Source organism: Lontra canadensis, unplaced genomic scaffold, assembly GCF_010015895.1.
Source record: "Lontra canadensis isolate GAN:19392208 unplaced genomic scaffold, GSC_riverotter_1.0 scaffold7, whole genome shotgun sequence".
NCBI lineage: Eukaryota > Metazoa > Chordata > Mammalia > Carnivora > Mustelidae > Lontra > Lontra canadensis.
This window is the reverse complement of record NW_022631001.1, coordinates 10,902,747-10,919,886: the sequence shown is the minus strand read 5'-3', so window position 1 is coordinate 10,919,886 and position 17,140 is coordinate 10,902,747. Positions and strand designations below refer to the sequence as shown.

General features: G+C 37.6%; 1 protein-coding gene across 1 annotated transcript in view; it reads right to left on the bottom strand.

Moving 5' to 3' along the window:
• Nucleotides 1-17,140, bottom strand: part of NOX4 (NADPH oxidase 4) — a 172,311-nt gene that overhangs the window by 38,325 nt on the left and 116,846 nt on the right. Inside the window, exon 13 of the mRNA XM_032852839.1 lies at nucleotides 9,777-9,858. Coding sequence (XP_032708730.1) covers nucleotides 9,777-9,858 — 82 coding nt within the window. The remainder of the gene's footprint in view (nucleotides 1-9,776; nucleotides 9,859-17,140) is intronic.

The window sequence follows — 17,140 nt, the reverse complement described above, 5'->3', positions numbered from 1 at the left end:
GGATTAAATGGGGTAATTCAGGCAAGGCAAAGACCACTTATTGTCTACTGTTTATCCCATTTCCCTTTTTCATTCCCAGTTTTGGGGTGGCGTGATAGTAATGTTTAGGATAACTAGGTGTAAGAAGTGCTGGGTTGAGATTCTGAGAAAATCTTTGCAAGTGAGTCTGACTCGGCATGCCTGCACCTTTCACGAGGGTGGATAAGGATGGGATGGCTGGGATGAGGATGTGGTGGCTGAAGCTCAAAGAGTCATCTTGCAACTATGAGAGGGGGAAGGAGGGGAACCCTCAGATGTGATATGCTGACAACAAATCCCAGCCACCAAGTATCTTGGTACTTCTGGTTATATGAGAAAAATAAGCCCTCATCAAAGTATAAGCTGTTCATATTGTACCCGGACACACTAAGCATTTGATAAATTTTAGACATTACTATTAATAATAACAAAGAGTTGTAATTCACATCCACTTAATGCTAATGTAAAGTTTCCATATTTGGAAAATTATTTGCCTTTCTTATCTTTATCTGATTAGCTTTTACTCTTAAAATTCTTCCAATTAAATAAAAAAAAGCATTCCAAAACAATCTTAGACCCTTACCTCCAAATCCTAAAATGAGATGTAGTAATAGATACTCTTCACTGAACATTTGACCCAATCCAGGGTCTACACTTGTTCTGTGTACCCCTTCCCTCCTAATCCACACAACAGCTTTCACAGGAGATACACTCTTCCCCTTACTGCACTGAGAACTAAAACCCAAAAACGCTAAGTAATTTTCTCATGCCACACTTCTGTTAAAGGGAAAGACTCATCCAATTCGTTATGAGTCTGACTCCAAAGCTCACTTACTTAGTGATCACACACTAATCATTGCAGTCAGTTGTAAATTATTCTGGTTTGGGATAATACAGAAAGGCAAATAAAATCTGAAAAGGGAACACTGTGCCAAGGAAGTCCTGGAAATCCTCCCCTGCAGGCTAGAAGTGGTCAGTCATTCTTCATATAACAACTATTCCTTCATTCGGGAAAAAAATGGAAGTCATGAATTGTCTCTCTGGAGACAATGGTGTTGCAGTTTTAGACCACTCCAATCCCAGGAGATAATCACATCACTAAAAACAGCAAGAAGTAGGAGGGAGTTAAAAAGCCTCGTCTGGTCTCCAGGATCTTTCTATCTTGCACTAATGGTCCTCAAAAGTTAGCGTGTATCAGAATGTCCTGGAAGGTTTTTTAGACACAAAGTGCTGGGTCCCACCCCCAGGTTTTCTGAGTCAGTAAGTCCAGGCTGAAGTCTGAGAATTTGTATTTCTAACAATATCGCATGTTGCATTTTTGCTGTTGGTAGAGCAGATAAGAAGGATGGGGGGTGATGATTTTGATGTGTTGATCAGGTAAGCCCTTAACATTTGAGTTAAGACTTGGTGAGAGTGGTGGGTGGTGGTCCCTATTGTTTGGATTTTTTTTAAAATTTAGAATTTTTTAAAAGAAATTTATTTATTTATTTGAGAGAGAGAGTATGTGAGAAAGAAAGAGAGTACGAGCACAGAGGAGGGTCAGTGGGAAAAAAAGAAGATGATGCCCTCACCAAGCAGGGAGCCCAATGACATGGGGCTCGATCCCAGGACCCCAAGATCATGACCTGAGCCAAAGGCAGATAACTCACTGACCTACCCAGGTGTCCCTTGTCTGGACTTTAGGAACAACTTAAGGAAAGAAACTTTACCAGGAGAGGGTTAAGAAATCTCTGCAGGTAATGTGCGACTATTACTTAATGCAATCTCATGCATAACTAAAAACAATACTGTTTAAAAAAACCACCTTGACTGATGTTTGTTTTTTGAAATTCTGAATTATTCAATCAAGGCCTTACAAATAGAAGCTATTAATTAATTTAGGGTCTGCAAAGGAAAGAAAAACCTCTTTGACAAGGAATTCCAATAAACAGACATATTGTTAAAATTTATGACTTGGTAAATATAAGACTGTTTTAAAATTCATCCCAGCTATAGAGTTCATAAATTGCTTCTGAAATCATGGCTTCACTCTGACATCTTGCTTTTGTAGAGCTGGGAATATCATTGAAGAGTTAGAAATCACCTATGCCAAAAGGAGGGCGTTCCAGTGCAAGGAAGTTAAGGTGGGATTTTAAGATTTGTAGCAAAGGAAGAACTTCAGGTCACTTTCTCTCTCACCTGACAGACAATCTCTGAGTCAAAGCAAACAAATAAATAACAACCCCAAAACTTAAAGCAAATGCTCTCTGAGGAGATATGTAATGGTGGGGAATGGAGGGTAGATCAGAACAGAGAAAGGAGACGGTTCTCTAAGGCACGAGGTAGAGAATCACATGCCCTTACCTTACGCCCTAGAAAGTGTTCACTTTCTCAGCTTGTTTTGAGATTTCACGTTCTTGGCCTCCGAGCTACCAGCTCCTCTTGGCCCTATCCTTGAACCAGTTCTCACTTGAATCCAAGATAAGCTGTTCTCTCACTCAGCACCGAGGCATCCTTAAGGCTTGCCCACTAGACTTGCACTAACAGAGTTTCTTGACTTATCACATGTCTGAGCCAGTCTTTCCAAGTTCAGGACTACCTCAGTGTTTGTAGGAGTGTTTGCAGTTTAGGTGATCCACTTGGCTTTTGATGGCAGGGTTTCTACATGTGAATGTCAGCCCAGGGGTTAGGACCTACTACCTACTGAGAGACCAGCTTAATTCTCACATCTTGCTTGCTTATGTTCACAAATATCCAAAGAACTGGGAATCCTCATTACTGCATTCCATACTCTCGTCAGAATGTTAGCTTATTAGATCTCTTGCCAGACAGGTACTGGAATATCACCTATTATACAAAAGAAAACCTAAGTCTAGGGATGAGAAGAGGAGAAACTAATTCCTTAATGAAAGGCAATACTACAACTGCAGGTATACTGGGAAGAACATGATGCAGAGCTGTGACTGTAGAATCCATACGGAACCACCTTTATCAAGCAGAACAGCATGTCCTTTCTGGCAGGATCTGGACTGGACCAAAGACAGTAAGCCAGACCATGTGGTAGAAACTTTCCCTTGTCCTGAGGTAAAGCATGGCTTTGAGAAAAGGGAGAAGAGAGCCACGAATGAGGATGATGGTGAGAATTCACATTTGCAAGACCAGGTACTTCCCATCATTTTATTGAATGATCACAAAGTCTAACAAGAGAGAATTATGCCAGGCACTGTGCATTTCTCAAAGCAACATCGGGGGAGCTACTTGTGAAATGATAAGAAATACTTATATTGTTCTCTGCTCCTGGTTCCCGACAGAGAGCTCCTAAGACATTTGTAATTTCCTGAGGGTTAGACTCATCTGACACAGAGTTCCTAAATCTCTTGGAATTTTCTGGATGATGGGGACCTATTTTGTTCTAATGAGGTGACTCTTGGTAGGCTCATTGATGGGAGCTGCTTGGCAGAAACACCAAGCCAGGGGTGCCTGGTGGCTCAGTTGGTTAAGTGCCCAACTCTTGATTTTAGCTCAGGTCACAATCTCAGGGTAGTGAGATCGGATCAGTCCCATCACGCTCTGTGGGCTGTCTGCTTGAGATTCTCTGCCCCTCCCGCTTATGTGTGCACTCTCTCTTTCTCTCCAAAATAAATAAATAAATAAATAAATCTTTAAAAAGAAAGAAAGAAACACCAGGCCATGACTAAAATCTTGGAATATTTAGCCCTACTCTCTATTTTCTGGAGAGGGAAGAGGAGCTAGAAATTATGTTAATAATCAATCATGCTTCTGTGATGAAACTTCCATAAAAACCCCAATGGTATGGGGGTTCAGAGAACTTCCAAGTTGGTGAACACATCTACAGGCCAGATGGGTAGCACACCCCTACTCCATGGTGACAGAAGTTCCTGCACTCAAGACCCTTCTAGATCTTCATCTGGTTGTTCATGTCCATCTATATCGTTCATCACATTCCTTATTATACAGTAAATTCATAAAGTATGTCTGAGATCCAAAAGCTGTTCTAGCAAATGATTGAATCCAAGGATGAGGTTGTGGGAATTTCTGATTTGTAGCCGATTTGGACAGAAATTGTGGGTAAATTGGGGACCTGCTACCTGCAACTGGCGTTTGGAAATGGGGGTGGACCCCTGTCTAATGGGAATGAGCCCTTAACCTCTAGGGTCTGCCCAAACTCTGGTTAGTGTCAGAATTGAATTGAATTGTAAGACACCCAGCTGGTATTGAGGAATTGGTTGGTGCGTGAAAAACTACACCCCATATCTGGTGTCAGAAGAATTGTATGTGAGAGTAAAAGCAATTGTATGTGAGTGCTTTTTCTATAGCACTATTATTACCTCCATTTGAAATAGAGACCCTGGGACTGCTGATACAGAATGTGATCCAAATGAAAAAGTTTGAACGCCGTCTTTGAACTCCTTCCTCCCCCGTCCCTCCCCTCTCCCTTTTCATCTTCCTGCCCTTTGCCCTTTGTCATGTGCCTCCTAAAATCCTCAGATATCTACCTGCTTTTCTCTGTTATTATCACTATGGAATCGATCCTTTCTCACTGCCTTCCTGAGTATGAAACTGCCAACCAGCTAGTGTGCCAGCCCCATGCAGTGTCAAGTGGCCCTCTCTGGCTCCATGATAAAACTAGGAAAAGGCAAATACAATGATTTTTGCTCCTTTGCTTAAAGTTCTTTCATGACACTCCACTGTCTTCACAGAATCCAAGCTCCTTTAAATGGCAAGCCACGTCCTTCTTGGAGTGGTCCCTGCTCTCGTTTCTCCTTATATCCCAGCCCTTCAGTGTGTGTATATGTATGAACATTTGCACATACACACGCATGTGTACATGTGCACACACACACATGCACGCACACACACACACAAAGCTTTTTCAACTGGAACACCCACAGGTGATCTGTCATTGAACAGCCCACTTCACAGCTCTATATTCTGTTGTGCTCTTGGTTCCATCTAAAAAGCCTCTTCTTCTGGTTCCATAGCATTTGTCCAGATTTTACTCCAAGGGAAAATGAAACTTTCCATGAATTACCAAGACTGGAAGACACATTGTCTTCTCTTTTCCCATTGAGTTTAGTGCATTTCTCTATAACTATAGGTCTTATCACATTGCTATAATTAATTTCTCCATTAGAGTCCGATTCTGTTTCCCCCCCAACAGATTCTAGTTCCTCAAAGTCATATGTTATGTCCTCATTATTTTTGTATCCTCAGTAATTGTGACTGGTTCTACTGCACAGTAATTGTTCAATAAATATTTGAAGAATGGACTAATGGAAAAATGGACAGATGAAAGGATGAGAGGTAGTATAGCATAACTGGGTATAATTTGGGGGCCAAGCAGACCTTGAATTTGGGAACCAGCTCTTCCATATGACTTTGGTTAAGTCACTTAACTCATTTAAATTCTCTAATATATAAAATCTGCAAAGCTGGGGAAATAGTACTACCTAACCTACCTCATAGGGAAATAACAAAGGTTAAATAATACCTATAGAGCACATAACACAATCATGGCAATGTAGAAAATGTTAAGTGCTAAGTGTTTTTATTATGAATAGGAGTAACTTAGCTCCAGTGACAAATATATTACATACATACAGATGGAACAGAAATTACTAAAGAGAGAGAGGAGGCCTCTGCAAGAAGAGGAACCCAAAATTTTCTTTGGGAAAGAGAAAAGAAGACAAGTTGGAGAATAGATGAAATCTAGAAATGTCTTCTGAGGCTTTGCATTTAATCACCTGGTATCACCGCTTGAAGCCATTTTTAAGCAGTCCATTGGAAACGAGAATGGGTTGAGGCATTGCTTTTATTGTCTAAATAATCAAGGTTATCCTCTGGTGGCAAACCAAGTCAAAAGGAATACTCTGAACTTGATCCTAAATAATATATCTTTCTCTGAAGAGTACTGAGATTAAGCATTTAGTACTTGATCTTCATGAGAACCAAATAAAGCTATGCCACATGTTATGCCTACATTTTCACAATATTTTTATACATAATATGGTGAAACTTCCCGAACCATTGAATCATGTTTTGCTGGTGTAATTACTAAAATGGTTGCAAGTCATTTGTGAGCAAAATTATGCCAAATGTCTTCAACCTTTTCATCTCTCCAAACTGCAAGGATAAGAATATTGATAGTTACCCTCTAGTTTAAATATGTTATAAACCCAAATGCCTCAGAGTTAACAGTGACACCAGCTAAGACATGAGCAACAAAGCAAGTTTCATTATCTCCATTTCTTTCCTCTAACCTATGAATCAACATTTATTTTATATTAAGTATACATTCCTTTTCTTCTTTTCATTCACTTGTTTCTGACAATGGTCACACCTATTCATGCTCCAAGAACTTTCATGAGGCAATGTCTTTGCATACATCTGAAGAGAATGGATGTGCCAGGCTTTATCAAAGTGTCAAATGCAAGATCACAAACGTAAGAATGTGATGAATGAATAGAACAATGTTTCCCAGCAGGGAACTTTTTTTTTTTTTAAATAGCTTTCCATAAAACACACACACACACACACACACACACACACACAAATACACACACATTTCAAGAACTGGTCAGTTCTCTTCTCCATGATTATGTCTCTACTAAGTAAAATACAAAAATTTCCCTTTTTTAGTATCTATTATATGTCTTTGGATAACCAGTTGCTTAAGATTATAGGGACAATATCCTGACTAGAGATCCTACGCTCAATCCAATAACCACTGTCCACTCACCAACTCATATTAACCAGGGCAGAGTGAGTCTGACTTAAAGAAGCTCAACTATACCACGCTCTATACACATCACCCTGTGACACTAGATAACAGGGCAAACAAGCTGCTTCTCAAACCATATTTTAACGCCTAAAACATCTCTCCCTAATAGGGTCTATACTCAGTGAGTCATAAAACAAGCAGAAAAGGGAGGGAGAATAATCTCCATACAAATAGGTCTATGACATTGTGAATGAGAACAACAAACACTAAGGGTCTGATTAAATTTCCAGCTTTCCAGAAATTTTTGTATGTCATGAAATGACAAATTCCTTGACTTATAGCCATCCTCAGTAATGAATAAATGATAGTATATTTAAGAGTGAATACAAATGAGACTAAATGAGAATATGGAAAACCATGAATAATCCCAAAATAGTTTAAATTAGGTCTAGACATACACAGATCCCTGCCCCCTTATATTTATCAAGTGGCTCTTAATACAACTGCCTCTTCTTTTACCCCAGCCTTCTTTACATGGCCATTATTTACATGTCCAGAGTTTTTGCTCCTATGCTTTTCCTTGGACCAGTTTAACACTCCTTAGGCACAACATAAATAGAACTATTACCCTTTGTCTGTTCATCAGCACCTCCTAAAATTCTAGCCCAAACTAGACATTATATGGACAATGGGAGGATGCAAATTTTTAATATTCTATAACCTAAAATAAGACACTGTATTTAATCCAGAATTTTTATATAAATATTATATATTATATACATATTTTATATAAACTATATTTTATATAAATATAAAACCTAAATAAACCTAAATAAGCCAATTGTATTTAATCCAGAATTTTTATATAAATATTATATATTATTTAATGTTATATATTTAAATAAATATATTCTATTTATATAGTTATTTTATGTAAATATATAAATATTATTCAGACTTCTTAATTAAAGGTCTCTTTAATTAGCATGCTTTCATTGGGTAATTTGGAAAACTGAAACTTGTAATGATTTTTTTCATTTTATTTTATTTTATTTCTTTTCAGTGTTCCAAAATTCATTGTTTATGCACCACTCCCAGTCTCATAATGATGTTAAGTGTTCACCAAAGCAGTGCCTCGCATCAGCAACTAGCCATAATCTAGAAATATTAAATAAATAGTTCTTCCCCAAATATTATTAAGGGAAGAGTGATAAAGGTATCCTGACATAAGACCTATCCTCCAAGATCAATGAATAGTCTACTTCACTAACTTGTTTGGAAACATGCAGATCTAGTTAATGCTATATGCAATTTTAAATGAGTAGCAACACTTGCAGCTACATATGAAGTATCGCTATGTGTCCAGCTAAGTTCTTAATATCTTTTTGTTTATTAATTGATTTAATCTACATAACACCCCTTGGTGGTAGGTCTTATTATTTCTCCCCTTCCACAGAGGTGGAGACTGAGGTACAGAGGGTTAGGTGACCTGAGTCACAAAGCATGGCTCGTGAGGCAGTCTGCACTCCTACTCGCCCCAACATGGTATATGTGGCATCAATGGGTGACTTTTATTCTTTTAGTCCACAGATGCCCCCGACAAAAACAAAACAAACACAAAAACTACCCTAAGGATTAGACACTGACAAAGGATTGTCTCATGGTATCTCTGTTAAATATCAGAATGATATTGGAACATCACTATGGGAAAAGCAACCTAAGAGCAAGAGGGATACATGTTAAAAACATAGAGCTAAGGAAACCTAGGGAAATAGAGGGAAACAGATTACCATTGGATAATCTGAGAAGCAGCTATGGTTCCCCTCTTCAACAAATATGTGAGGTGGATAGTAAGTGCAAGAGGCAGAAGATCAGGCATCACTACCCTCTGCAAACAGCAGCTGAGGGCAAAAATACTGATAGACATGTGTCAGTCCCTTCAGACTCCTCCATGCTCCCTGTCATGAAAAGTAATATGCACGCTGTCCAGGTTTTGTATGTCCCTCAGGAGGGTCCCTGTGAGGGAACTAGAAGATTATTGCTAGATATTAAATCAGGATTAATATCAAAGATAATGACCAGATAATTCAGATCCTGTATTTTTGTTATCAGAGGTAAGTCACTATTATCAAAACTAAGTTTTAGGGAAAAAATTATTCTAAAATTGAAGTCCCGTGGATACCTGAATAAACCACCAAGTCAATCAAAGAATGAGTCATTTAGCATAGTGATTGGTCTTGATGAAATATGTATAAACCAAGCTCTAATTCTTCAAGTTGCTGACCTTCCTTTTCTATATGAGAAATCAGTTTATTCCTTCCTCAGCTTGTTGTAGACTAGCTAGCAAATAGAGTAAGACAACCATGAAGTAGAGCGTACTCCAAACTTGTACAGGAAGGATCAAGATACAGGCATCCATCAGCTTTTCAGGAATAAGATGCCTAATAAAAAACATACTAACTGATTCTCTGGGAAGATGAAGGCATATGCCTTCAACCAATAAGTACACTTGTGGCATCTAAGAGAAGAACAGTTCTGCCCCACATAAGAAAGGGCCAGGAGATTTCACTTCCCGTAATCTTCAAGATAGTAAAGAAGAATATAGAGAAATTACTAAAATCATATCTAACAGGTGGTTATCTGAAAACTACTCATTACAATATGAATGAATCCTTGCATTCAAAGGCTAGAAACCAGGACACCAGATGAGGGATCACCCACAAAATATCTGTCGCTGTTGATACAGAATCAAGCAAAAAGAGGCATGACCAGACACCGGTGCAGGTAACTTACAGCTCGACCTCTGCAAATACTCCTACTCACAGCTGGGCTGTAGTGCAGGCAAGGCTCTTTTCTCTGACCCAGGTGTGAAGAGCCTGAGACATTACAGTGCAGGAGATGCCCTCCTTAAGTAGGTTGGAGTATTTTAGCTTTTTCAGAAATCCTTAGAAAGAAACTATTTTGTTTTTGTCCCCCCAAGCCTCCCCTGTCACTGCGCCCATCCCCACCCAATATCCAGTGAACTCCTAGTGCTTACTTGGGATACTTTCTAGATTGAATGAAGGGCAGAATCTCGGAGTCTTGATTAGGTGGCGGAAGTAGTAAATCTCGAAACCGTTCTGTCGAAAGAAAAATAAACATCAAGTTGTGAAAAAATAAAAGTCATGAAAATAATTTCAAAATGTAACTATTACCTATTGTTTTGACTTCTCCATTATTTTGAATGCATATCTTTTATTAGAAATGTGCCCACCATTTTGTATAGTACTGTCATGTCTGTTTCACATTAATGACTATATCTTTTTAGATTAAGATATTACAACAACTGTCAGTACAAAAATAAAAAGTATTGGTTAGTATAGACTAATAAAATCTTAAAATTTAAAGATTAGAGGAAATAGTCATGATCAACAAATATACCTAAGAGATGTTCAATCTCAATAGTAACCTGGAAAGTGCTAATCAAAGCCACATACCATTAGATAGCATTCATATATTATGGTGCATTGATTGATAGAAATGAATCTCAGAAGACCAAGTGTTAGAGAAGATATGCATCAACGTAAGCTCTCATATCATTCTGGTGAGACTGCAAGTTGGTACAATAGTTTTGGAAAACAACTTGTGATTATCTTCTAAGTTTAACCTCAGTGTACCCTTTGAGCCAATATTTCCATTCCTGGGTATATACTCTGCAGAAATTTTCACATAATGTCTTAGGCAGCAAGTAAAAGAATATTCATAGCACTTTCATTACAACATAAAGTGAAACCACTCAATTGCCTATCTACAGGAGAATGGACAATTTGCCGCACCTATACACAATGGAATATTAATTAAAGTGGAACTGAATGAAATCAGTCACAAATTAAAACATAGTAAAATGGTGAGTGGAAAAAACCCAAGTAGATTATATACAGAAAAATATCATTTGTTAACTTAAAAAGCAATGAAGCAATGTATCATTTAGAAATGTCATGTATAAAACAAAGAAAACCAGTGGAAAAAAAGCATAATATACATAATCCAGGATAATGGTTATCTTTTAGAAGGGGTAAGAAGATGAAAGAGGAGAAAAGCAAGAGGGAGGTCATCATTGTTAATATTTCACAACTATGTTAAATATATAAAATTTAGTTATGTATATGAAATATATCTATAGCATCATAAAAGAGTAAATGAATGATTAAAGGTCAGGGATTGTCCAATGATGACATTAACCCACGAACCAAAACTTTTGACTAGCAAGATTCTGTGCTTATTAAGCTCATAATGAAGGAAGGAGGGAGAGGAAGAAGAAGAGAAGGAGGAGAGAAGACGGTAGGGATGGAGAGAGGGGTGAAAGGAAATGGGGGAAAAAAGGAAAAAGAGGAATGTGGACAAAGGAAGAATCCTCAGTTCTAATTTAGAAATAGCTGTACTGCATAATTATCTGCATTGCATAGCGTAGTCTATCACCCTGATGCTGGTCCCGTGTTTCCAGAACTAGGTACTCATTACCTCTAGTCATCCCTATGGGAAGGTTTCCTTGATCCCTCCTCTTTCTTTTCCTCCTCCTTTAAAATCTGGAATAGATGACCCTACTGTGCGTATTCCTAATATACTCCGTGCTTACACTCTCAAAGAATGTTCCAGATTGGATTTTTTATTGTTAGATATAATTGTCTATCCACCACTCCTTCTCTTTTGAGTAGATGGGTATTACATCACCCAGATATGGAACATTATCTGATACCTATTAAGATGCTCGACAAATATTAGTTGAAATAATATTTCTATTTTTACTGCATAAAGGAAATTTCCAAGGTTAATCATAACGCCTTTCAGAAAAGCGCAACTGGTCATCTATCAACCATGAAAAATAAGGGTACTGGAGCTCCAGCCTTGACAGGGTCTCAGGCTGAGAGAGAGTGCAAAGCCGAGGCTCCAAGCTACAGTAAATCCATCACTAAATGAAGGTGCACAATTTCCACGAAATACTGAAAATTCACAGTTGATGACCATCGCCACTTCCCAGTTACTAAATAGCCATATGTTAAACCCTGGTGAACCCAGTGGTTACAAAGGGTGCTGAGAAGCAGGATGGTGATTTATCTCCATATTTATTACAACATTGAGTCGATGTCTAACTGACTCTCTGCCGCTTGCTATCAGCACTCTGACATTCTTACCTACCGTACACTTGAGGAGGACCTGAGAAGACCCTAAGAGAGGTGCTTGTACTTTACAGCCCACAGATATAAGAAAGCACGTTTTCTTTTTCTCTTTTAAGTATACTTACTCTTTGAGTTCATATCTTAAAAATTAATTTATGCTGATAATGTTTATGTCAATGAAATGACTAGTAAATTCTTCTGATGTGACACTTGTCTTTCAGGACATGTCCCAATTTACGTAGCATTTCATTAAATGAGCAATTTGTAGTGTTTCTCCTTTTCTCCCTCTCCCCTCCATTTATCCCTTTCCTAAACAAATCTTGGAAAACAGAGCCAAAACACAGCCACAAACATGAACTTTTACATCAAGAAAAGAAAGAATGGTGCAATCAAACAGCTACATTGAATACAATATATCCTGGGCTGCTAACAATATAAATTAAAATTTTACTGAATGATTCCCAAAGTGATGGAAATGCAAAAAAAAAAAAAATCAGAATTCTTAATTTGAATAACCATAACATAATATAGCTGGAGGCTTTTCCCTATTTTTATTATCACAAAAAATATTTGATTGTAAATTTGGAAGACAATCTCTAGAGATAACATTATATTGATAGGATTTAAAATACACACACACACACACACACACACACACACACACACACAACAAAAGTAGCATATGAGAAATCACTTGCAAATCCACCCAAACTGTAACATTTAGAATGAATATTCTTACATTTGAAGCATCCTTTAATCTGATATCCTAAATGCAAGCAACACTAAGAAAACATGAAGATTCTTCACTAGCCACCACAAATGTTAAAAAAAATGTTCATACATATACAAAGAAAAGAGCTGCTTAAAATTATGTCCTTCTAAAATGTTTATTTTTATTATTACATTCATAAACTCCTAAATATGAATAATTAACTTTATCCCATACAGGTATAATGATTATTTTTTATGAGAATAAAAATATACATAGAAAAGTATCCTTAGAAAAATCCGAGTAAATGAAAGATTGCTTAGTCTCCCAGATTTCTGCCTAGCAACTAATTAATTAGCATCTCATCATTTATCTGATGCTGGGAAAAAAGACTGAAATAAACTGGTGTTTCCTCTGTTAAGCAGCAGAATTTTTAAAACACTACTTCTTCTCTTGCTGCAAATGTCACACCAGATGATCTGCTTTCTCAGGAGGCCCCAAGTCTATTTCTTAGGAAAATGGCAATTATCTGAACACTAGATCTCAATCCTTTCACTGGGTTCTTAGAATAATTTCATTAAAGCCACTGAAAAGAATCAGGGGATTTCTGAAAAGTGATATTTTGATGAGTTGACTAATGATGAGATAATGTCTGAACATGATTGTCTATCAGTCGGGGATATATCTTAATTAAAATAAGCTTTTGTAGACTTTCACCCACTCTCCACTTCTCCCCTTCAATCAACGAAGACTGTGAGGCTATCAGATCTGGACAGCATACTACACATGATTACATAATTGGAACTCTCTGGACAATCAATTGTGAGACAATACACTTAATTATTTAAAATCAAAGATGAGAAAAATAAAATAATCTTTCCAATTCGAATTCAGACTTCTTTGTATATTTATTGTGACTCAAATCTTTATCTTCCCTTTTGTGAAAAATGGCCACTTTGTAGTCCTCCCCCAAACGCAGAATGTAACAGATGCAATACAAATTTGCATAACAACAAAAAAACCTGTATGCAAATACGTTTCTGAAATGAGAAGACAATAAAATCTTCTTCCTACCACTATAAAAAAAGAAAGAAGTTAAATAAGGGCAGAAAATAAAATAAAAAATGCTGCCTTCCTTCTGTAGTAAAAAAGTTCTTTGCATCTAAAGATGTGATCATAGCCACTTAATGGGGGTCTTCAGTAAGAACCTGAGAAACAGCTGTTGTTTGCTGGAGGAACTCTGTGGAGACTTTTACCAACTCTAAATCACTGTTTCTTTCCAAGTAATTTCCTTTCCTTACTTTTGCTTCTCCATAGTCTTCACTATGGAAATGAATGTTTTACCTACTTTAAGTATTACATTATCACAGGCAGGAAAGAAAACTAAATAAAACATCTCTAAAGAGTGATAATGCTGCTCTAAAAAACCTGGTAAGAAGTTATTGGGATTTTTATTATTAGATACAAACTTTCTCCTCTTTCTTTTAATGCTCATATGACACTTGATTTGCCAGTTTTAATTTCTTTCTTCAAAAAGCATTAAGACAAAATCCTTAAGGGGTATTAAACAGACTCATTGGAGACTTAAATTTAGCTTTAAAAATAACTAGCATCATGCAGCACAGTATTCGAAATTATAAGATAAGGGTTATAAGGAAATAGGCATCATCCCCATGCCCTTAGTCTTTAAGCAAAATCTGTAAATGATTACACTATAATATTTCTATTATTTTACAAGAAAAACTGAAGATTATCTCATAAGACAGGCAGTGTTATAAGTGAGTCTGCATGATACAGGGTGTACCATAGAATGAATCTCTCTTTACTACAGAGTTTTCAATACTTAGAAGCAACAGGGTATAATAGAAAAGGTACCAAATTGGTTGTCAGAAAGTCTGAGGTTCTCCACCTCCTTCTGCCTCTGATCTTAATTCCTTTTCTCAGTTGACAGATGAGTTCAGTGATCTTTGAGCCACCTTTCAACTCTGAATCCCTTAAAGAACAAAGCTTAAGGACAGGATGGGAATCTTGCAAAAGCCACTGACAGGGAGGGTAGCTGTATGTCTTGGTTTGCGTGGGACGGTGCTGGTTCACACTTGCTAGCATTCTGTTCAATTTAGTATTCATCTCAGAATCTTATTTTCAAATTGAATGTTACTAATGAAATACACTAGGGGGCTGTGGTTGATACATAGAACCCCCCCACCCCCTTATTCTGCTTCGGTGACGTGCTTGTCATCCTGTTATGATGAGTACAGTCAGCAGGTAGCCTCCGGCTGTCATTTCCATCAGGGTCCACCTCAGATGCAAGAGACAGAAATAACTTTCCCAGAACAGCTCGTAGCCAGCGGCTGAACAAGGCAGGGGTATTTTAGCTTTACAGAGGCAATATTACAGATGGGAAATACTTGCTTCAGAGCTTCCCACCAGTTTGGCTAAGGCTTGTAGACTCTGCACGGTGATTCAACTGTTGAGGAAGCTCAACCCAATCCCACATCCTTCCTTCTCCCTTTGGGGGTGTTGATCCCTAATAAACATTTCAAATTCATAAATTACTTCTCAGACTCAGTTTCTGGTGAACCCAACCTGCAGCACATGGGCTTGCCAGACCCCCACTTCCCACTTAGAGCTTCTGCCATGTTCTCCACAACTACAGGCCAGATGCATGTGCCTGTGGGTAAGCCAGAATAAATCAATTTCTTTTCTAGCCCTTTCCAGAAGTAACATAACTAACACCTTCGTTATGAGTACAGATGCCCATTGTTAAAATGAAGTGCTCTCAGACACACATACACCTCTGGACAAGTAACATGGTCCAGTCTGGGCTTGGGGTGGCAGAACTAGATAAATACCCTACAGGCCCCACGGCACGCCAGCCAGCTGCACTAGGCCCTGCACTGCAGTCCAGGAGATACATGGGGCCATCAAGCCTTGAGGGGATAGTGTCAGTAGGAAATCATAATTTAGGTTGATATGAAAGTTATATATAAAATTATATAGTACCGTGAAGTGTACAGAGCAGCCTGGACACTCTTATTTTGTCCTTTCTTATGAAACACAATAAGTGTTTATAAGCTAAAATACAGGATGGTTAATAAAAAAGTAAATGCTAAATTTATCTTACTTTGTCCAAAAAGTTGAATATATATCTTGAACAACATGTTTGTCAAGATCTGCCATATACCTTGGAGGCCATAATGATTTCTCTGGACACATGAAAATGCTCAAATCTGTTGATGATGAATTGGCATCTATTTCACAAGTTACTCATTATTTTATGAAAACTATGCATAATGATGATAATTTAACATATAAATACACAGAAGGTCCAGTAGGTGATCAATGTTATGAAAAAAGAAATGAGCTTGACAGTACCTGGGATCCATCCACGTAGCCCAATCTCTACATAATGTCAAGTTACAGATTGGCCATTCATCAAAAGATAATAATAATTCTAATAATTAATCTAATAATCTAATTATTAATTATTAATCTAACAATAATCTAATTAATCTAATAATAATTCTAACTTCCTATTACTGGTCAGAAACCAATCATTGATACATGGGAAGGTGGGGAGGAGTGAAGAGAGAGTATGATTTAAGTGTCCACAAACATGTTATACTCTCTCTTATGCTCCTTCCATTGATGCCTACCTCAACATTCTCTACCACAAAGCAGCTTTTATATCCCAAAGGTCTCCAGCCTGTATGCTCAAATTAGGAAAGACAGGCAGGTGTTTCATTTCTCTTTTCTTTCCTATTTTTCCTTTCTCTATTCAATTTCCCATTCTTTCTCTCTTTTTTTTTTTAATGAAAACCACTCATTCCAAAAAAAGTTCTTCTTTCTCACCTATTTAGTCATTTTCTACCCACCTCCTCTTGACTCTATCTCAAAAATGCAATAATAGTTCCAAAAGACTGTCTTCTCTTTAGAAAGGGAATTGCAGGGGCACCTGAGTGGCTCAGTTCATTCATGTCTGCCTTCAGCTCAGGTCATGATCCCAGGGTTCTGGGATCAAGCCCCACATCGGGCTCGCTGCTTAGCTGGGAGACTGCTTCTCCCTCTCCCATTCCCCCTGCTTGTGCTCTCTCTGTCAAATAAACAAATAAAATCTTAAAAAAAAAAAAAAAAAGAGAGAGAGAGAAAAAACAAAGAGGAATTGCAGGGAATGAAGGAAGCTGGTAAAAACCATATACTGGTTAGTGAGGTCTTCAAAAACTTATCTTTAACAATATTTATACAAACAGAAAAGAATGGGGCTTAACTGTTGGACTTTAAGAAGCAAACAGTAGCACATATGATGAAATAAACTTAAGACTAACAATCAAACATGGGAAATATTCCCTTCTGAAAAGTGTGAAACATCAAGAGTAAATTTTTTAAAAATCATATTAAAGTGGGAGAAAAAGATTATATAAATAAGGGATTCTGACAGTGGCTCAGCATATATTCCAATCATGCATTCTGGTGGATTCAGGGACTCACTGGGCCTGTGGGGACACACACTGAAGGTGAAACTCCATGAGCTTCCCA